We start from the raw sequence: 18,446 nt of genomic DNA, 5'->3' as shown, positions 1-18,446 counted from the left end.
GAAAGTTTATCTTCCTTATATTTTGAATGCACAAATGGGTGAACTAGGCTACAAATTACAGTCAGATAACGTTTAATCTAGAACCCACAGCAGCCCCACACAACCACTTTAAAAAAGCAGAGCAGGGTGTGATACTTCTCACTGTAGCTACAGCTGGTCCTCTGTTTGTACCTATAAATATAGGCCTATGCAAAAACATATTATAAAATGGGGTGTTCCAACCCTGGATGCTGATTGGATGAGACAGTGTTCTACAGTGATTATAAATCCAAGAAAGCAACAGAAATTCAAACTGCCTGTTTTTAAACAGTATCACTCCATGCACAAACAATCACTTACAATCAGTATTACAAAATAAATTATATTGTGTCATCAATTCATTGTTTCAATATGTTGAAGCTGTTTTTTAAAAGCTTTGTGTCGTGCATAAAAATATCCCTGTAGTCATGACCATATTCACAATACAACACTGCCTCAGTACTACATAATATACTGCTACTAAATATTCAGTACTACAAAGAAACTCAGGCAAACAGTGAGTCATCATCTGAAAAAAGAAATAATATGAATTTAATGACAGGACATTCATTTTCTTAACTTAGAAGAACCAGGTTATCCTTTGGCATCCATAGAGGGTATTATAAATTATAAAGTACAAAGTTAAGCTAGTCTGATAACACTGTTTTAGACAACATATTTAGGATCAGAAATCTATGTCTAACTCTTTGTAAATGTCCCACCTGATGATCTACCAACCACAACAATGAAGCATTCACACAATATTTTATTTTGGTCTTTTAAAAAATACAATGTGCTTGTCTGTGTCCAAGATGGTTCTACTAGGTTTTAAAAGTATTACATTGTTATTTTAAGAACTATAACACTGGCAGTTCAAGCACAGAACATTTTATTATTTTTTTATTGCATATTTTTATATGTATATATGTTTTATTGAACATTCATTAATATTTCAGGTTCTCAAGAACATAACTAGTATTTAAAACAGTATTATAATACACAACACTGGCATCAGTTAATATTGGCTCTGTGCTGTAATTCATTTTTATTGTGTGCAGCAACTCACGGACCTGGCTTGTAACTCATTCACATGCTCACTCACTCATTCACTCGCGTTGCGCAAGCTGATGGTTCTCCAGAAGGGGGAGCTATTAGCACTCCTGGTGCTTCATATCAATGGCACTGTGTGTCACCGTTTTTAAAACGGTAGCCCACATCAAATATTACATTCCCCATAAATATTACTTCCCCATTCTCTGCTTTCCTCTACAAATTGGTTATGTTGAAGCATGTGTACAACAACTGATGAACATGTATTTGGGACTAGAAGTTTTAGGTTTCCATAAACTTCATACCAGACCTGGGTCAAATACATATTTAAAGTATTTTCATTACTTTTAAATCCTTTTTTTAACTATTTGAAATTCAGCATTTACAAATAGAGAGTATGCCACGGTTGAGGAGGGTGGGACGCAATTGCGGATCGAGGGGATCTAAAAGTTAACCCTGAGGGATAACCACCAAATCGCTGAGCGATAGAAAGGGAAGGGGAAAAACCAAATAATAAAGAGGTAAGTAATCGCTCTCTCCACTCACTGAAACTTCTGTCAGCGGGCTCAGAAAACTAAAAGAAATGAACGCTTCATGATGTTTATTGCAAAAGTATAAATTATTGAAATCTGAAAACTTTTTTAAGGAACCACTAGAAAAACAGGGTACTTAAATAAGAAAGGCATATTGCTGCCTGGCGTGAAATTCAAAGAGAACTAAGGACTGGCAATGTCCTCCACATGCTCAGACTATCAAACCCACTCGAGGAAGATCTCTAAAGGTGATCAAATCCAGGCTACATATCAACACTGGGAATGTCGCCGATTTCAACCTACCACACTAAATTGACACCCAAATGAGTCTGTGCCCCATTCTACTAGCTTCCTCTACAATGTATAGGGACAATTGTCAGACAAATACCTGTGAAGAGTTCTAATCATTTAGTTTTCACAACTGCCTCGTCAGGGTCAAATAATCAAGAAAAATCAAGAGAAGGTGCCACCACTCATAGGAGTATTTAAATGACATGGGCCACTCACAAATATTGTACAAAGAATTCTAGGATACCCCCTTCAGGATGAAGCCTACATTGTTGCTGGGTCGGTCATTTCTGTTGTCTATCTCTGAAATATTTCAAAATATTTTTAAAATACCTTTGTATTTTTATGTATTTGTAAAAGGCTCCAAATACTATTTCAAAAAGTATTTGGTTTCCCAGGAAAGTATTAGGGTAAAGGAATGCATTTTTCAATACTATATGTGAAAGTATTTGGTTGATCTTTATGCCACATAAAAGACCTCTATAACCTGCCCACTTCGATTGCAACACTCTCCAAAGTATGCAGTTGGTAGGGACAAAACTGTTTATGGAAATCTTGGTCATGCCAAAGATGACTCAATACAAAGTTCAATGGGGGGAAAATGTCTATGAGCTAACAATATCCTAGGTACACCACCTCTCATCTTATAAAAACTTAGAGGGATATTACAACAAAGCATTTAAGGGATAATCAAACATGAGGTAAAAGGTCAGATTATGAGACTTTGTAACAAAATGCAAGGATCATGTCTGGCACAAGCCCAACGCAGTGCATCACCTAGTCAATGCATCCCTGGCATTAAATGGCAGTATTGTGTTATAGGGGTGTTTATTAACAGCAGAGACTGAAAAGCTTGTCATGATTGAGGGGGAAATGGATGGAGCAAAGGACCGGCAAATCATTGAGGAAGATCTGCTTCAGCCAAAGGATCTTGAACTGGGAAAAAATCATCTTTCTATTTGGGACAGTGCTAGGGGACATGAAACACCTGTAGGTCAACAATACTGCATGTAGGCAAAAAGAAAGGTGTAGGAAGTACAATTTGTCCCAAAAATATTATATTTTTGCCACACTGGCCTTCATCAGTGACAAAAAAAATGAATACCAAAAAACAGGTGAATAAAATGGATGATCTGATGGTCTGAGGAATCAGAAGACAATAAACAATCTAATTTGACTGTGATTGGAAGCAGAGATGGAATAATCAGAGATAAGGTACCCAAAGTGAAACCTACTGTACATAACCATAGGCAAAGGCCTGCCCTGGTGGGGGAGCAAATAAATGACCCACCGTGAAGACAAAGAAAAAATATTGAGAAATTAACAATGAATGCATTAAAATATTATGACTTCATCCATACACTTTACACACATATGCTTCAATATACTTCCACACACTTTACACTTTACAATTAATCACAGTAATATAGGATGATCTTTCCCATTTTTGAGCCCTCTGAGTGTAAATATATCTGCACAAAAACAATGGACCCAATAAGTCCCTGTATATTTAGACAAACAGAACATCCTAGTGTCACATGAGTCACATTGATTTCCTCCAAAGCAATTTACAAGGAGTATCCATTTTGAACAAAATGGTAACCGTGATGGGTGGTCCTCCTTTGCTCACAGATGCGCATACAGGCTATAGAGCTCTCTGGACATCTCACCAACATACAACAGGGCATACAGATGTGAAATCCCTTAAATGCAATTCTTAGAATTTAATTTAATCACTCATTTTCTGTGAATGTGTCTGCCAGTGCTTGGGAGGTGCAAAAAGAATTTTTCCTAGTGAATAAAGAATGAGTCCAGTTGCTTTACTTACACGTCTATCATATTCCAAATGCAAGATTGTTCCAAAGCAGGGAGAGAAAAAACATGTCAGTGTTTTTGAGAATGCTGTTTAACTCTAGACTTTGTGGTGTGTTAGTAGCGAGAAGCTGGAATTCAGGCTGAGGTCTTTTAAGGGTAGTAGAAAGCAGCTGTAATCTGGGTGTCCCAACAATCCTTTTTTCCAGTGCTGCCAAACCATTTCTCTTTGTAATCCTTAACACTGAGCCACTATAAGACCTCATCCTTTTCCTGCCAACACATGTAATCAGAGAAACATATCCATCTAACCATATGCAGTTGGCTGGGACGCTCCTTTGAGTGTGGTTTTGGCGGGGGGGCGGGGTCTTTGGGGGGGGCTAACTGTGTGGGTAGAGAAAATTATTTCTGTCGATGGGCTTACTACATATATCTGTGCTTAGGTGGTTACCGTCTCTGGATACACACACAATCTAAAGTCCATAGTGGTCCAAGTAAACCAAGGCTTGCTGCTACAAAATTGAGAAACATTATTGAATCACAATGTTGCATAGACAAGACTTTAACTGTAGGCACTGATTTAAAGCAACAACATTCTCTCAATGTGTTTCAGCAAATAATGTTTACACTATTCTCTCAAATAAACTATTGTTCAGGAAGGACTTGAGTCCTTTCTGGTACTCATAGTCTTACTGTTTGCTGACATGCAATCATCATTTTTAAAGAGTAATTGCACTCACTCTACAACACATTTTTGAAAACTGCTTCCTGCTGTGGGTGTGTCCATCGCATTTGCATGAAGTATTCTCTCTGCAAATTAATTTGTACAGTTTAGCAGCATAATTATTTTGGACTAGGATAAGTACATTAATGAATGTCATAAAAAATTGTTTTAAAGTAATTCTATAAACAGTTACAGGGTGATCCCACTAACCGCTTCAATAGTAAGTTCAAGGATATAACTGAATTAGGAAACTCCCAAAGGTTCATTGATGCTAATGTAAAACTTTTTGTATTGCATATGAGGGTGTCTCTTTTTTTGCACTTCTTAGATCATCAAAACATTACATGAAAGTTTTTAATAGAAGCAGGACTGCACTGAACATCTGGATGCAGAATGTTGCAGATATGGCAACTGAGACTGAGACTGAATTGTACATACTTTAATTTGCTGCAATACATTACCCCACCACCAAACTAATAGAGCCAACATCCCCACGCACACAGCACATGCATGAATGAGTTTAGCAAAACATGACAAACCATACAGAGTGAATGTCCTGTATGAAACACAAAACATTGAAAATGTGCCAGAAGGTCCTATTGAACTTTTCCTTTATACTTGCAGCACCTTGTTGATTGTTCCATCTCTGCAGCAGATCATATTCTAATTAGAGTGCTGTTCTTGTCTTGTTTCTGCAGGCCTTGCTGGTGGGTAGTTGCTTCCCCATCACTTTGACCTCTTGTTCTTGGAGCATGTGGTATATGTTCTGTGTGTATGACTGGGCTTATCATGTTTGAATAATTTGAAGTAAATTTGTATTTTCTAATGAGCGAATGCTCACCTTTCTTTTGACCTACATGCAAAAATGAATGTTTCAGCAGAACAGTAACCCAACTCACAAGGTCAAAGCTACACTAAATTTGTCTGCTAAGAACTGAATGTCCTTGAGTTTCTCAGTCCAAGTCCTGACTTGAATCTGATGAAAACCTGTGGTAAGACTCTAAAGTTTCTGTCTATCAATGGTACCAAACCAAAATGATAAAGCTTCAGCAAATTTGCCAAAAATGGGTGAAAGTTGCACCTTCCTGGGTTGTAAAAGTTGGTATCCAAAAATATTTGCAGCTTTAAATGATGCCAAAAATGTTTCCCCCAAGCGTTGACTCAGGAGGGATTACTGCATGAACATATTTTAATCAGATTTTTTATTTTTCTTCACAGTTTCTTCACCAGACACTGTTTCCTGGTGTGTGTCTGGAAAGGGAGAGCTTTCTGCTTATTATCCTGCAATCTGATTAGTTGTACCAACTTTTATTCACCATCAACTTATTTGAATCACAACCACCAACAGGTGATAATGATTTCTAAGAAAAGGTAATTGATCATTGGTTTGTTACCAAAGCACATCCCTAACAATCGGATGGTTTTATCACTCATTAGTGTCAACCTGGTCAGTCTTGTAGTAGACTATTGATGAAGAAGCAATTTGTCCTCTTTTATTTTGTTGATCTATTTTAGTATTTTTTTCAAGGGTGAAATAGTAAAATCAAAATCCCCACAGATATGCATGCCTTTCCACTTTCTACACTATGGCCTGCATGTTTCTCAGATTGTCGTGTCCTTACAGACTACCCTGGCTACTGGCCACAGGCATACAATTGCCTTCAGTGGGGTTTAGCTTCAGTACTATTCTCTCCTTGGCTGGCAGAGAGGACCCAAACATGACATGTTCCTAAATGTAGTTCGGCTCATGAGAAAGCATTTTGAAGAGGAGTCAATTCCACAAGCTTTAAATTGTAATCGTACACCTTATACAAGGCAAACAATGGGAGTTCCACCTTCACGTTGTCTTTCAGCAGGAACTTTCAGAAAGCAGTGCGAGAATCCTTACTTTTCTCTCTATTTTTCCTCTGTAACTTTTCGAATTATGGTTCTGCAGAGAGAGTGATGCACTGCAATTACATCCTTTCATGTTGGCTAATGCAACTGATCACTGCCTTCAGGCAAAAAGCAAAAAAGAATTGACATGGCCTGAATCAAAAGTGTTAATATCTTCTATCCCATTATCTAGCACTGAAACATCTGGAATCTGAGGATGAATCCAGCCCTCAAGCTACTGTACCCGGTACTCTTGTGTTGTCCTGGAAACACACAAAACATTCATGAGGCTATAATTATGACCCAAAAGACAAAAATTGTCCTTTAATTTACATTGAGATGGGATTGTGGTCTCAGCTTCAAAGGGCAGCTGACATTATGATAGCCTGTAGTGTGTTCAGTGTTTTTGGTTAAAAGTTTAAGAAACTAGGAACTTCAGTGGCTGTTTGCAAGCCATTGGGCACAGTGTAATGACTGTGAGCCCACAGACTCCAGCAGTGTTTGGTCTGCCACTGTGATGTTTGTTTATATGGCTGTTTCAATGTGTGCTTCCAGGGGTCACACAGAGTTCCCAATAAACACACTATAGCCTGAGGTAGAAGAGGGGGAGGTGTCCTTTGTTAGCTCTGGGGTCTTCTTATTGCAGAGCATGTGCACCAGTAGAGGAATCCCCAGGGTGTGAGTGACTGATCAAACCCCCCAAGAGAGGCAACCTGAACCTTCCCCAGGGTCTGCAGTCCCCCCTCCCCCTACCCTTCAGGGCCTACTTTGATCTTGCAGCAAATAGATATCGCTCTCTCACTCTTTCTCACCCATTCAAAAATAAGTTTTCACACATGGAATACAGAACATTGCTGCAATTAACTACTCCCACATCCCCGAGTGACTTCTCTTGTTCACGCAACCACTGTCCATTATTTTAATGGGTAGATAGCATTCACACATGACAGTGGCAGTAATTATTGTCTAAATAAGTAACTGTCAAATACTCAAAACAGCTAATGGAATGGAAGTAGGTCACAAGTATAATCATGACATATACATCCCTGCAAATTAAGAAAATGAATCATAACAGTTAATGTTCTCCCAGATTTTATTGTGTTCACAGATCTATGGGAACTTCAGATACTTGCGTTAACTATGTGACATGGATGTGTGATAGTGACAGCATGGACCATGCAGCTAGTTAGTAAGGCATAATTTATTTCGTGCACATGATCAAATTCGTTTCTCCTGGTCGCCTTTTTCTTCTTCCGCCTTTCTTTATCTCTAAACCTCAGCTCTTCTTGAAGAAACCCATTATTAATTTCTTAGGCATTGATTCGAACCAACACTGCCTTTCACAGAACGGTGCTGTAGCTGAGGCCATATAAATTCTCCCCAATCTAAGTTGGCTCCCCATTCTACAGAGTGGTCACAGAAGGGGGTGAATTATTTTTGGGGAGTATTTCTTTAACTATCTGAGAAGTCATTTTGAATGCACTTCTGTGAAGCAGGACAGCCTGAACTTTAACTTCCTCTCACAGAACAATGTGCAGACTACAAATTGGAAGGGGGGTTGGTGGTCTTCATCTGTACTGCCCTTTTACAGAAAGCCTGGTGTTTATACTGACTCACTGAAAGGCTCTAAAATACGTCCATCTCAGCTTCATGACTCATTAACCCTCTTAGTTGGCATTGCTGTTCATTTAATTTTCTTTGAATTCTTGCAAGACATTTTACTGGCACCGTGTTAATGATCTGGAGGGACATGCCACAATTACCTCATAATTGCACCAGAATGTAACAGGCCCCAGAAGATTCCTTAATGGTTTTATTATCATTGAGGCAATCCACTAATTAGTAACTTGTCGCTAAACTCAGAAGTTCTCAAGTCTTACAGTAAAGGGCAGTTATAAAGACATTAAACCCTCAGTCTGTCAGTATGTGATCATTAAGAAGTAAAAAACTGCAATATATATATGGTGTATTTTCTCATTCAGAAATGATATAGGTAGATACCGACACAACACACTCTTTGTGGCTCTCATGGAAAATTATAATCCCTAGTGCTTTTTCTGTTTTTGGAAAATGTGCAAATAAAAATGAAAAATAAGCAATTTCATGCCTCTCCATTTAAAAATTGTTACGCCATATGTTTCTAACATGATGCATTCCATCCTAGATGCACCAGATACTTCCCTGTTATTAACAATGTTCCCAGGGCTTCCAAGTCAAAATCAATTTCTCAAATTAAGTTACTTGCAATTGAATCAGCAGAGAGAAAGCTGGAGAGTATGACGCCCCCCTTCCACTGAGTTGTTTGCGGTCCAACTATCCTTTTCCTAGTCGCATTTGAAAAACCACAGACACTTCAGGTAGACATTTCTGATGATCTACACCTAATAGCAAAAACATACCATGAGTAGTTTATTCTTAGTATAGCCTGATTGATTTTGATGGCTGCCAGTTTAATAGCTCTGAGTTATGACTGCCAACATGACATCATCATGACCCCCCTCACCATATATATCAACCCCTGTCCGACCTTAATCAGGTCCCAGGCAAAAAAGAGCCACGAGAGAAAGCAAGAGACCGACAGAGATGATTTATATGAACAGTGTGTGTGGGTAGGTGGGTGGGAGAGATCTATCCCAAGCAGAAGAAGATGGATTTTGGAGGGAAGTCTTCAAAAGGAAAGCTGATCTCATGTGGTGTGAGCGTGCACAGAGTTCTCATGACTCCCTGTCACCCCATTAATCTTGCACAGACTTTGGGGGGGGGGGAAGACAAAAGGGGGTCCATGCAGCAACACATGCATGAAACACAGGGGACTCCTCAGACAGACATTCCTTTGCTTGTACCCATTTTTGACATTAATACTATATAGTACTCATTCTACTGCTTGCACCCTCTATCGACCTCACTTCATATTATCGTTCATGGAACTCCATGAAACACAAACCTTCTGCTGGGTTAAAAATTATGACTCTGAATCACTTGCCTGTCCCATTCTCAGCCTGTTGGATTCATAAATGGCAAAATACTTTTCTGCAGACAAGCCCTATCTGTCTCTGAGCTTCAACACACAGAGCACAGAGGGCAGCGGGGAGTCTGACTCGCATCTCTCTGATAGCTGTTAAACTAACCAAAAAACACCGTTTGGGGCACCAGTGCCCCCTTATACATCCCCAACCTGCCATGACTTGTTTTCAGAACATATTATTTCCAGATGGAAGTCATGAAGTCATGAATATAAATGATGGAAACAACTTACGTGAAACTGGAAACTAAAGAAACAAAATGGAAGGAAAGGTGTGCAGAGATGGGGGTGGTATTAAGAAGCCTTCAAATATGTAATGCTCACCACCCATCAAATTCAGCAATGGAAACAGAAGAGCACTGTATGGAAGAGAGGGGGATGTGGAATTTCTGTCTTTGAGCACTCACTGAGACCTAGTTTCTCTGTGCGAAAAGTAATAAACCCATCCTCAGAAGAACCAGACTATGTTTATTCAGTTAAATAAACAAAATCATAGGATGGAAGGAATTATTTTTAGTTTTCAAAAGAATACTAAAAAAAGTTCTGATAACATTTATCTGGGGGACATACTTCAGAAAGTTGCCTCCTCGATTAAACCTTGCTTAAATTCAACAATGGCCTGAGTTATATTTCAGCTGTAATTACTAGATGCAAATGAAAAAACCCTTTTCTCATTTCATCATATTATTAGGAAAATGGCTGTCATAAAAGCAGCATGCTGAGCTAAGCTCAAGTCAATGAATAATGCATTTCCAGACAGACTGTGGAATGTGTAACCTCCTATACTGAACACATGGCAAACAGAAGTCAGGGACACACCAGTAACATGTGAACACAAGTACCAGACAAACCATTCCAAAATCAAAGATGTCGTTCATGTGAAATTAAAAGGAGTAAGTTACTGTTAATTTGATGGCACTCATATTTTGTTTTTTTATTTCTTCCAGCAAATGAGAAAATGTCAAGCTGCTTCAGACACTGCCATGCAACTTTCCACCACAAAACATGCTCAACAAGAGAAACGGCATCATGAGAAAGAACACCTAGAGAAATTACACCCCCTTCCCCCTCCCCTTTTTCTAAGGAGGTCTGGGCCTTGGAGATATTTCCAGTAATACCAGAAAAGCCTGCACATTTTTATACTTTTCCAGTTACCTCTGGTGGCATTGCACAGGTTATCATATCTTATCAATGTTTTGGGTGGTGATAGGGTGGCAGATTGGGATTGCAGTCAAACAGCCCTATCTCGTCCCTACCAGAACACACAAAACTGACACTTTTACGAAGGACTCAGGGCCCTGGACTTATCTGCTTCTCTTTAGCTTCACTTATGAATAGAAACCCCTTAAGAGGTAGATGGTTCCCCCATTTGTGTGCTAATGATAGATTTACTTTCATTGTTTCAAGTGTTTCACAGAATTATGCAAGCATTCTTCTCTGCATAAGAAAGCCCTTCCATTTAGGATGGATTTACATGTCATCATTAAGCTATAATGACCCCATAGGCCATCATTTTCATGCATTCCAAGGTTCTGTAGAAACTTTGTGTGGCAGTGTGGTCAGTGTTTCCCCATTGTAGGCACAGTGGGAGTAAGGTCTGAAAACACATCCAGTTTGATTCTTCTTTCCAGTCAATACAGTTCAGAACCAAATTAGAATAAAAATGAAAAAATACAGTGATGTGTTAAAGTGCACAATCGCAACTTTTGAAAGGCTTTTTAAAAAAAACATCATTGTTTTATATTTGGTTCCACCATGTAGAAATGACTGTACTTTTTTATAGAGACCCCCCATTTCAGGGTACCATAATGTTTGGGACAAATGGCTTCACAGGTTTTCTCCCTTAGTGCAGGTATGGGAGCTTTTAGTATCTAGTCTTGATTCTATGCTTTTGATTGTATTTGGAGTCTGTAATTGGAGTTTGTGGACCAGAGCTGTGCCAGTGAAAGTCAAGGAAAGCCTTGAATGAAATATATATATTTTTTTAAACAGTCAGAGACACAGGCCAAACCTTCGGCTTACCAAAATCAACTCAACACGATTAAGAAGAAAGAGAGCACTGTTGAGCTCAGCAATCACAAAGGGCCTGGTAGGCCAAGGAATACCTCTACAGTTGATAACAGAAGAATTCTCACCATAATGTAGAGAAAAAACCCAAACACCTGTCCAACAGATCCAAAACATTCTTCAAGAGGCAGGTATGAATGTGTCAATGACTACTGCCTGCAGAAAACTTCACAAGAAGACTAAAGAGGCTACACTACAAGACGCAAGTCACAAAAACGAACATGTTTACGAGCCATGTTACAGATTGCTAAGAAGTACATAAAAGAGTCTGCGGAGTTCTGGAAAAGGTCTTGTGGACATCCATTCCACTGACTGCAGTCTTTCTAAAGAAATACCTCTGAATTTTATAAAGTGAAGAACTGATCTTTCATTCCATTTATGCCACCTTGCTGCTGACAGAAATATCTTGTCGCATACTTTATTAATCTTAATAATTTACTAAAATATCTATAATAAAAATGTTTCAGAAATGTAAAATTCTCCTTAGTCTCCTTTTAGGCATTTCTCTCCTTGCTCAAGTTACTGAATCTGAATCTGGTGATGGTTTTTGTTTTACAAGAATGTAGTTAAGGCCAGAACATTAGTCAAAATTTATATATAAGTTATAATGTTCCCATTTTGTAAATCCTTGAAAAATATCATACACCAAAACAACATGTGATATCAAAGTGTTTATTATACAAAACATATAAAGAATTATTTATACAGGAAAAAAAATTCTGCTCTTAAGTCAATAAATAAAATCTTTCTTAGAAAGAATAGATATACAAAAAGCATTAGTACCCACGGGGTAAAAATAAACATCAAATGCAAAATTTACATACATTTAATTCACATGAAATCTTTATCAAGCAGTTTTAACTTCTTGTTTTAAAAAATGGTGTATATCAGGGATGTGACATGCATATGCTCACTTTTGATGTTTTAATACTTTTCTGATTGTTAAAATGCAGCTCTGCACATATATTTGGAAATCCATCATGGACTCACATTATTTCAGATATCATTCATGTTACATTACATTTGAATACAAGCATGTTTTCACTTTGTTTCTCCTCAAGTCTTTAGCACTAGGAGTGTTCTTAAAAATCCCAGCCCCAGCCACTGAACATGGCCCTGCATGCACAATAAACAAGGGAAAGAGAGAAATTCAGGTGTTTTTTTTTCTTTTTCTTTTTGATAATTGTACCCTGAGGGAAATACCTTTAAATACTTCTTGGCAGTCCAGAGGATTGGCAGTCAGATCAAACAGCCATGGAACAAAATCCATATAAATATATAATATTAATTTGTTTCAGACATTCCAGACAGCCCCAGCCACCATGCGATCCAAACTGCTGCTTCTCAGTCGGCTTCGGTCCTCAGGCTTTGGGCTTTTTTTATGTACACGATGGAATCCACATCTGGTACGAGATCACTGAAACCAGTTCTGAAGTAGACCAGCCGCCGTCCTGCAAACAAGCAGGGGAAAGTTAACACTCCAGCAGAAAAAATGCAATTCTCTCTCTGACCTAGCTGAAATGTTTTGAAAGGCTCACTTCATTTCATGAGATTAAAAAATCTAACAGAAAAGCTTTCTCCCCTGTTTGTCTGTCCATGTTGGTCTTCATGGTTGTTGGTTCATGTTACTCCTATATTCAAGTAATTCAAGTCCAGCTCAGCAAATGTGGCCTAGTCTCTTGTCCTTTACAAGAGTATTATAAGTTTTCACAAACACAAGGGTAACACATTTTAAAGAAAGGAGTTCATAATCCAAAGATTTTGTGAACAAAGGGGAAAACCCTTGGATGGCAAGATCTAGAGATCCAGAGGATATGTCATCCATCATAAGTGCTTTCACAGCACTGATAAAATGGGTTTTACATTTCCCAGTTGAGGGTAAAGACCTGTTCAGCTTAAAAGAACTGGAATGGCTGCCTGAAGGCACCCTGTCTTTGACCTTGCCAAACAGAAGTTATATATTGCCTGATAATATGAAACCTCATATTCATATTCTGTTAGTTATTGATTGATAACATTCCATCTCAAATCACATTTCACACTAAACATCACTTGCAGCTGGTCTGGCGCCGTAGCTTAAAAACAGCCCATTCCTCAAGGTTCCCCCCCTGAGATTATAGCCAATACCCATGTCATGGCCAAGCAAGCATGCTCACCTGTCCAGGTAACCTGGGCTCCGAGGGTGAAGCTGGAGCAGTGAGGGTGTGAGGTGCAGATGAAGGCCGCTTCGCGCACGCTGAATACAGACAGCACACAGGCCTTTTGGCTGTAGGAGGGCCAGCAGCGATAGACCCCACCCCCTGAGGCCCTCACGCCCCGCAGGGCCGTGTAATCTGTGGGGGAGACAAACCTTCAGAGACTGGTGTAGCCACAACCCATCTGCTCCATATTAGAGGGAGCCTCTGACTGAAACAGAGCCTTCTCATTCACTGTGGAGGTGGCTAGCAGGGTTTAGTATTACACACTGGCACATGTTCACTACAGTGTTGGGCTAGATACATGCATGGGGGTGAACTAATGGGGAACAAGCACATTGGCAGCATCATCACAGGGTTTCCCCTGGGTTTAGAAATGGTTAAGGGGTTATGGGTGACTGGAATTGTGTGGTAAAGTTTGCATTACTGCAAATTTTGCCACAGTCATTGATTTAAACAGTAATTTATCTAAATTAAGACAAGATGCCACAATGGAACTGATATGCACATTGGAGTGATGCTGACTGATGTAAGAGTTAGAATAAAACCCTAAAGCCTGTACCCACAAATTGCAGACACACCTGAGCTGAAAATGCAAAATCACCACTTGGCTTGTGGTGACTAAAAGGAATGCAGCTCTGACAAAGCATTAACTCACACGGTACAATAAGCTCCCACTTTGACAACTTTGTGAAAACGCAGCTTCATAGTGTGGTTTTGCAGTGCAGAGGTGGTTAGATGGAACTCACTTCAGCCCAATTTAAGTATGGTGAACGTCATGAGAAAATGCACTTAGTATTCAGGCATTTTAAGCATGCAAACAGAATCCAAACCCTTTGCCTTTTTTATTCCTTATGCCTTGATAAAGGCATTACCCAGTGTCTCACTTTACACTGGTTTCTGAATCTGGCCAACAATGGAGTGAAAGTTCGGTTTTAGACAGCGTGATTTTTCAATCATATATGCATCTGAGAGCTGTTGGGCAAGAACACACTACAGGAGAAAAATGGCTGCTCGTATTTGGTTTCCAGCCTTGGTTTCAGCATCACTGCAAGCACTGTCAAACTTCTCACATGCACTGACAGCAACTGAAGCATTAAAATATCATGTGACAACCGCAACGCCACTTTTCTAGCTTATATTCTCTGGGGGAGGCAAGCCATTTGTAGAAATGAGAGGTTGCAAAAGTTTTTTTTTAAACTCCCGCTTCATAATTTCATATAACTGTACCTTCAACTGAAGATGGTGGCAGGTTCTGTAGGTAAAGCCCAGACTTGTACAGGTGCAGGATCTCTTCAAAGGCCTTCCTGGTTTTGCTCACATTATTTTTCAGCTCCCCTGTAAAACAAAGGTATACTGTAATTACCTGTAATTAAGATTAATTTAAAGAAGAATGTAGGCAGAAGACTGACGAGCAGAAGTGTCTCAGATTAACAAAGGGCATCTTGTTTAGATGTAATCGCATTAAAAATAAGTTTGGCAGCTCTGTTGTTCCTCACCAGTCAAGTTCATGATCTGATCAATCAGTGGCCTCAGTGTGGGTGGAGCCTGGTGTGGAAGCAGGTACATGAAGAAATACCTAAACAAACAGGCTCCTGTCAGAAAAGCTCCCTCAGATCTCAGTCAATCAGACTGCAGAAATTCTCATTGTTGCCCAGGTTGCCAGCCCATAATTTTCACAACACTCGTTTTTTGACCCATCAATGATATTCCAAGATAGTGGCAGCCAGAGTAGATACCTGTAGGCATTGTAGAGGTTCCTTTTCTCATTCAGTCCCTGGCACACTCCCTCTGGAGAACATGGGATACTGAAGTTCCTGATAGGAAAATGCAGGAGACAGTCTGCCCTAGTCTGGCACATCGGCTCCTCAATACTGGCATCATCTAGGTCCGTCAGCTTGAGCTCCCCAGCCACCAGGACAAACTGCCGCGGCTGAAAGTCCAGCAGTGCCACAGACCCCAGTGGGGACTGGGAGAGGTAGTGGAGTAGCCTCACCAGACCCAAGCATACCTGAAACCACATAGCTGGTCAGAACCAATCAGATCCAGACCCAAACATACCCGGAACTACAGAACAATGATGCATTTCAAATACATTAATTTAAAGTTATGTAGGTATTTGAATTTAGGTGTGCACTTAAAATGCATAGCATTACACCTAATATGGAATATCAAAATGCAGAACTTTTAGACTTTCAAGTTAATCCACATTTACTCATAAAACTTTAAACTAAGCAAGCAAGGAAATAGCAGATGTGGTAATATTCAAGGTACAAGAACATACTAAAATTCCTAGATTTCAATGCAAGCCATAACTATAACAATATTTCTTGCCATGAACACTTACAAAATACAGTTGCTTGTGATTCTCAAAAATCATAATATGTGTTCTAGGTATAATGTGCTTAAGGATGAAAGCACACAACACCTTTATTACAATGAGCATTGTTAGGCAGTTCATAAGCCTTCAGTCCTATGCAACATTCCATATATTCTGTGACAGAGAAATAAAGATTGCCCCAAATTAACACAATTATTGCACTGAAAGGCTCCTATGTAAAAGAAAAAGAAAATCTGCACATTCGCAAGATTTCAACAGAAACACTTTCCCCAAACTCAGCCTAAGTTCAGGACCTACAACATTCCTGGAGGAATGTTCATTACATTACATTTATTTGGCAGACGCCTTTATCCAAAGCAACGTACAATAAGTGCATACCATAGGTCATTGGAACAACTAAAAAACCCAGGTTCTATAAGGTCCGATAGCCTTGAACACATGAAGTCCAGTTCAAACAGTAAGCTTAGGCTAGGTCACAGAGTAATGTTAAGTCAAACTAGGAGGCATGACAACAAGCTACAACATCAAGATAACGATACAAGTGCAATATAAGTGCTGGATGGAGGTACATGTAACATGAAAGTAGTACAGGAGGTACATGTATAACATGTACAAACCTCAAAGTATAAACCTCACCCCCCCTGGAAAACAGTCTCTCTGAATGGAGACTCAGGTCATCTGATCCAGGCAGGTGGAAAAGAGTGGGCTTGTCTGCTCCAGCCTGGATGATAAGACCTGATAATGACTCAGCACTCAAGGTGGGGGAGAAGGTACACAGAGGGCTTCAGAGACATCTGCCTCTCAGGGTGTTTGATCATTGTCATGGGAAACCAAGACTGAGCCAAAGGGCGGGATTAGTTAATCCCCTCCATGCAAAGAATGGAAACTCCCCCTGCGTCTTTACAAAAGAACCTCACCCCCAGGTGTGCCTGGTGCTTGAGGGCTGGGGACATATTCTGATTATCAATTTGGTTGTCTCACCCGAAACCGTTCCTCCCAGGGGCTCTGGAGAAGCTCGATCATCTGAAGAGGGGAGCCTTGCTCAAAGGCAGCTGTGACTGCCCCAGCCCGCAGGCTCCACAGGCAGTGTCCCTGAAGCTGCAGGGAAGGGGGCAGGATCCATTTCAGTGTGAGAATAAAATGACATCAATTCCTTGTTTAACCTTCATTTACATGCATGCTCAAAAACAAGTGTCAAGGTATCCAAGCATCAAGTAGTCAAATCAAAATCTACCAATACCAACATAGTTATTGTTGGTTCATAGCGAATCTTACAGGGGGGGAAAAGGGAGTGCATAATTCAGTCATTAATATAGGCCGAAAAGTTAATGCAAGGTATCCAAAATGCAGATCTCATGTGATGCAACAAGCTTTCAATTAGGCTAAAAGCAAGGACTTAAATTCGTTCACTTTATAAATACGTGTCAATGTTCCGTTCAATTAAGTTAATTAGATTTTCTGCAGTGAAAGACAGCGAATTATCTGAACCCCATGGTAGTTCACAGATACTCATTGTTTCCTTCGTTTTGTTAATTATTTGGGAAGGTCAAGGCACAGCAAGCTTTGAGTAGGCTAATACAGTTCAATCACCCAGCGAAAACAGCTTTTGAGTAACAGATGTTATATATTTACTGTAGCGACGTTTCCCCCTACCTTGATAAGGTTTGGATGTCGTAGTCGCTGTAACAAAACTATTTCCTTAATCAATTTGTAAGACACAAGTTCGCGACAGCCTTCCAAGTCTTTAAAGTCCTCGAGACATCTTCTGATGTCAGTCCCTTTCTCGTTCACAGATTTAAGCGCAACGGGAAATCCTTTCGGCAAAACGCCTTTTACCACTGCCTTGGTGTATCCCGCGCCTAAGAAATCCACAATTTTTATGTAACGGAGTTGATCGCACCCAATTTCATCGGTTATTGTAGCAACATACATTATACTCTCCTTGATCTGCGCAACCCATTCATTCCTTGACGAAAGTACATTCTTTTTCGACAGCGCCCCGGACTTATTCCCAGATACGGCGTAGTAAATCAAAAGTTCCTTGCGCCGCTCCTGGAGTTCTTTATCCAAGGAGTTATTATAGGAGACAGAATTCAAATGAGGAATTTCATTGGCAAGATCCCTGCCATGTACATGTAAATTCCAGTTGTCCTTTAAAAACGTTAATGTAATAAATAACAAAGCGAATAGTGCTATCGCGCAAATGGGGAGACTCGACATCGCGTTTGGTTAAATGACACTTGATTATATGCAACGAACTAGTCGAGTCAATGGGTTCCTGGCCCACTCCTAACCCAAATGCAAAGTACAGCAAAGTTTTCAACTTGCCATAGGAATGCTGAAGCACGGCCCTCGGAGGCGTGTCTTCGCCGAGATCAGCACGGACTCCACCCAATACTAACACAATGAAAGAAGCATCTTTTGTAAATTGTACAGTATGATAATTGTATTACTTACATTCTAGCACTGGTTCTTAAACGTTTTAATATCGGCACCCAAATGAGAAATTCAGTTCATTTCT

The 18,446-nt window shown here is 39.7% G+C and overlaps 1 protein-coding gene across 1 annotated transcript; it reads right to left on the bottom strand.

Moving 5' to 3' along the window:
* Nucleotides 1–12,105: 12,105 nt before the first annotated feature.
* On the bottom strand, nt 12,106–18,209 carry pkdccb (protein kinase domain containing, cytoplasmic b). Its single transcript, XM_064337137.1, has 7 exons — nt 17,579–18,209; nt 16,907–17,023; nt 15,324–15,595; nt 15,084–15,163; nt 14,815–14,922; nt 13,546–13,722; nt 12,106–12,840 (listed from the first exon to the last, which is right to left on the bottom strand). Exons 1-7 carry the CDS (start codon nt 18,143–18,145, stop codon nt 12,734–12,736), a joined length of 1,428 nt encoding a protein of 475 aa, XP_064193207.1. The 5' UTR covers nt 18,146–18,209; the 3' UTR covers nt 12,106–12,733.
* Nucleotides 18,210–18,446: the final 237 nt, after the last annotated feature.

This window comes from Anguilla rostrata, chromosome 1 (assembly GCF_018555375.3).
Source record: "Anguilla rostrata isolate EN2019 chromosome 1, ASM1855537v3, whole genome shotgun sequence".
Taxonomy (NCBI): Eukaryota; Metazoa; Chordata; class Actinopteri; order Anguilliformes; family Anguillidae; genus Anguilla; species Anguilla rostrata.
The sequence above is the reverse complement of the archived record's forward strand: the minus strand, read 5'-3'. Positions and strand labels throughout refer to the sequence as shown.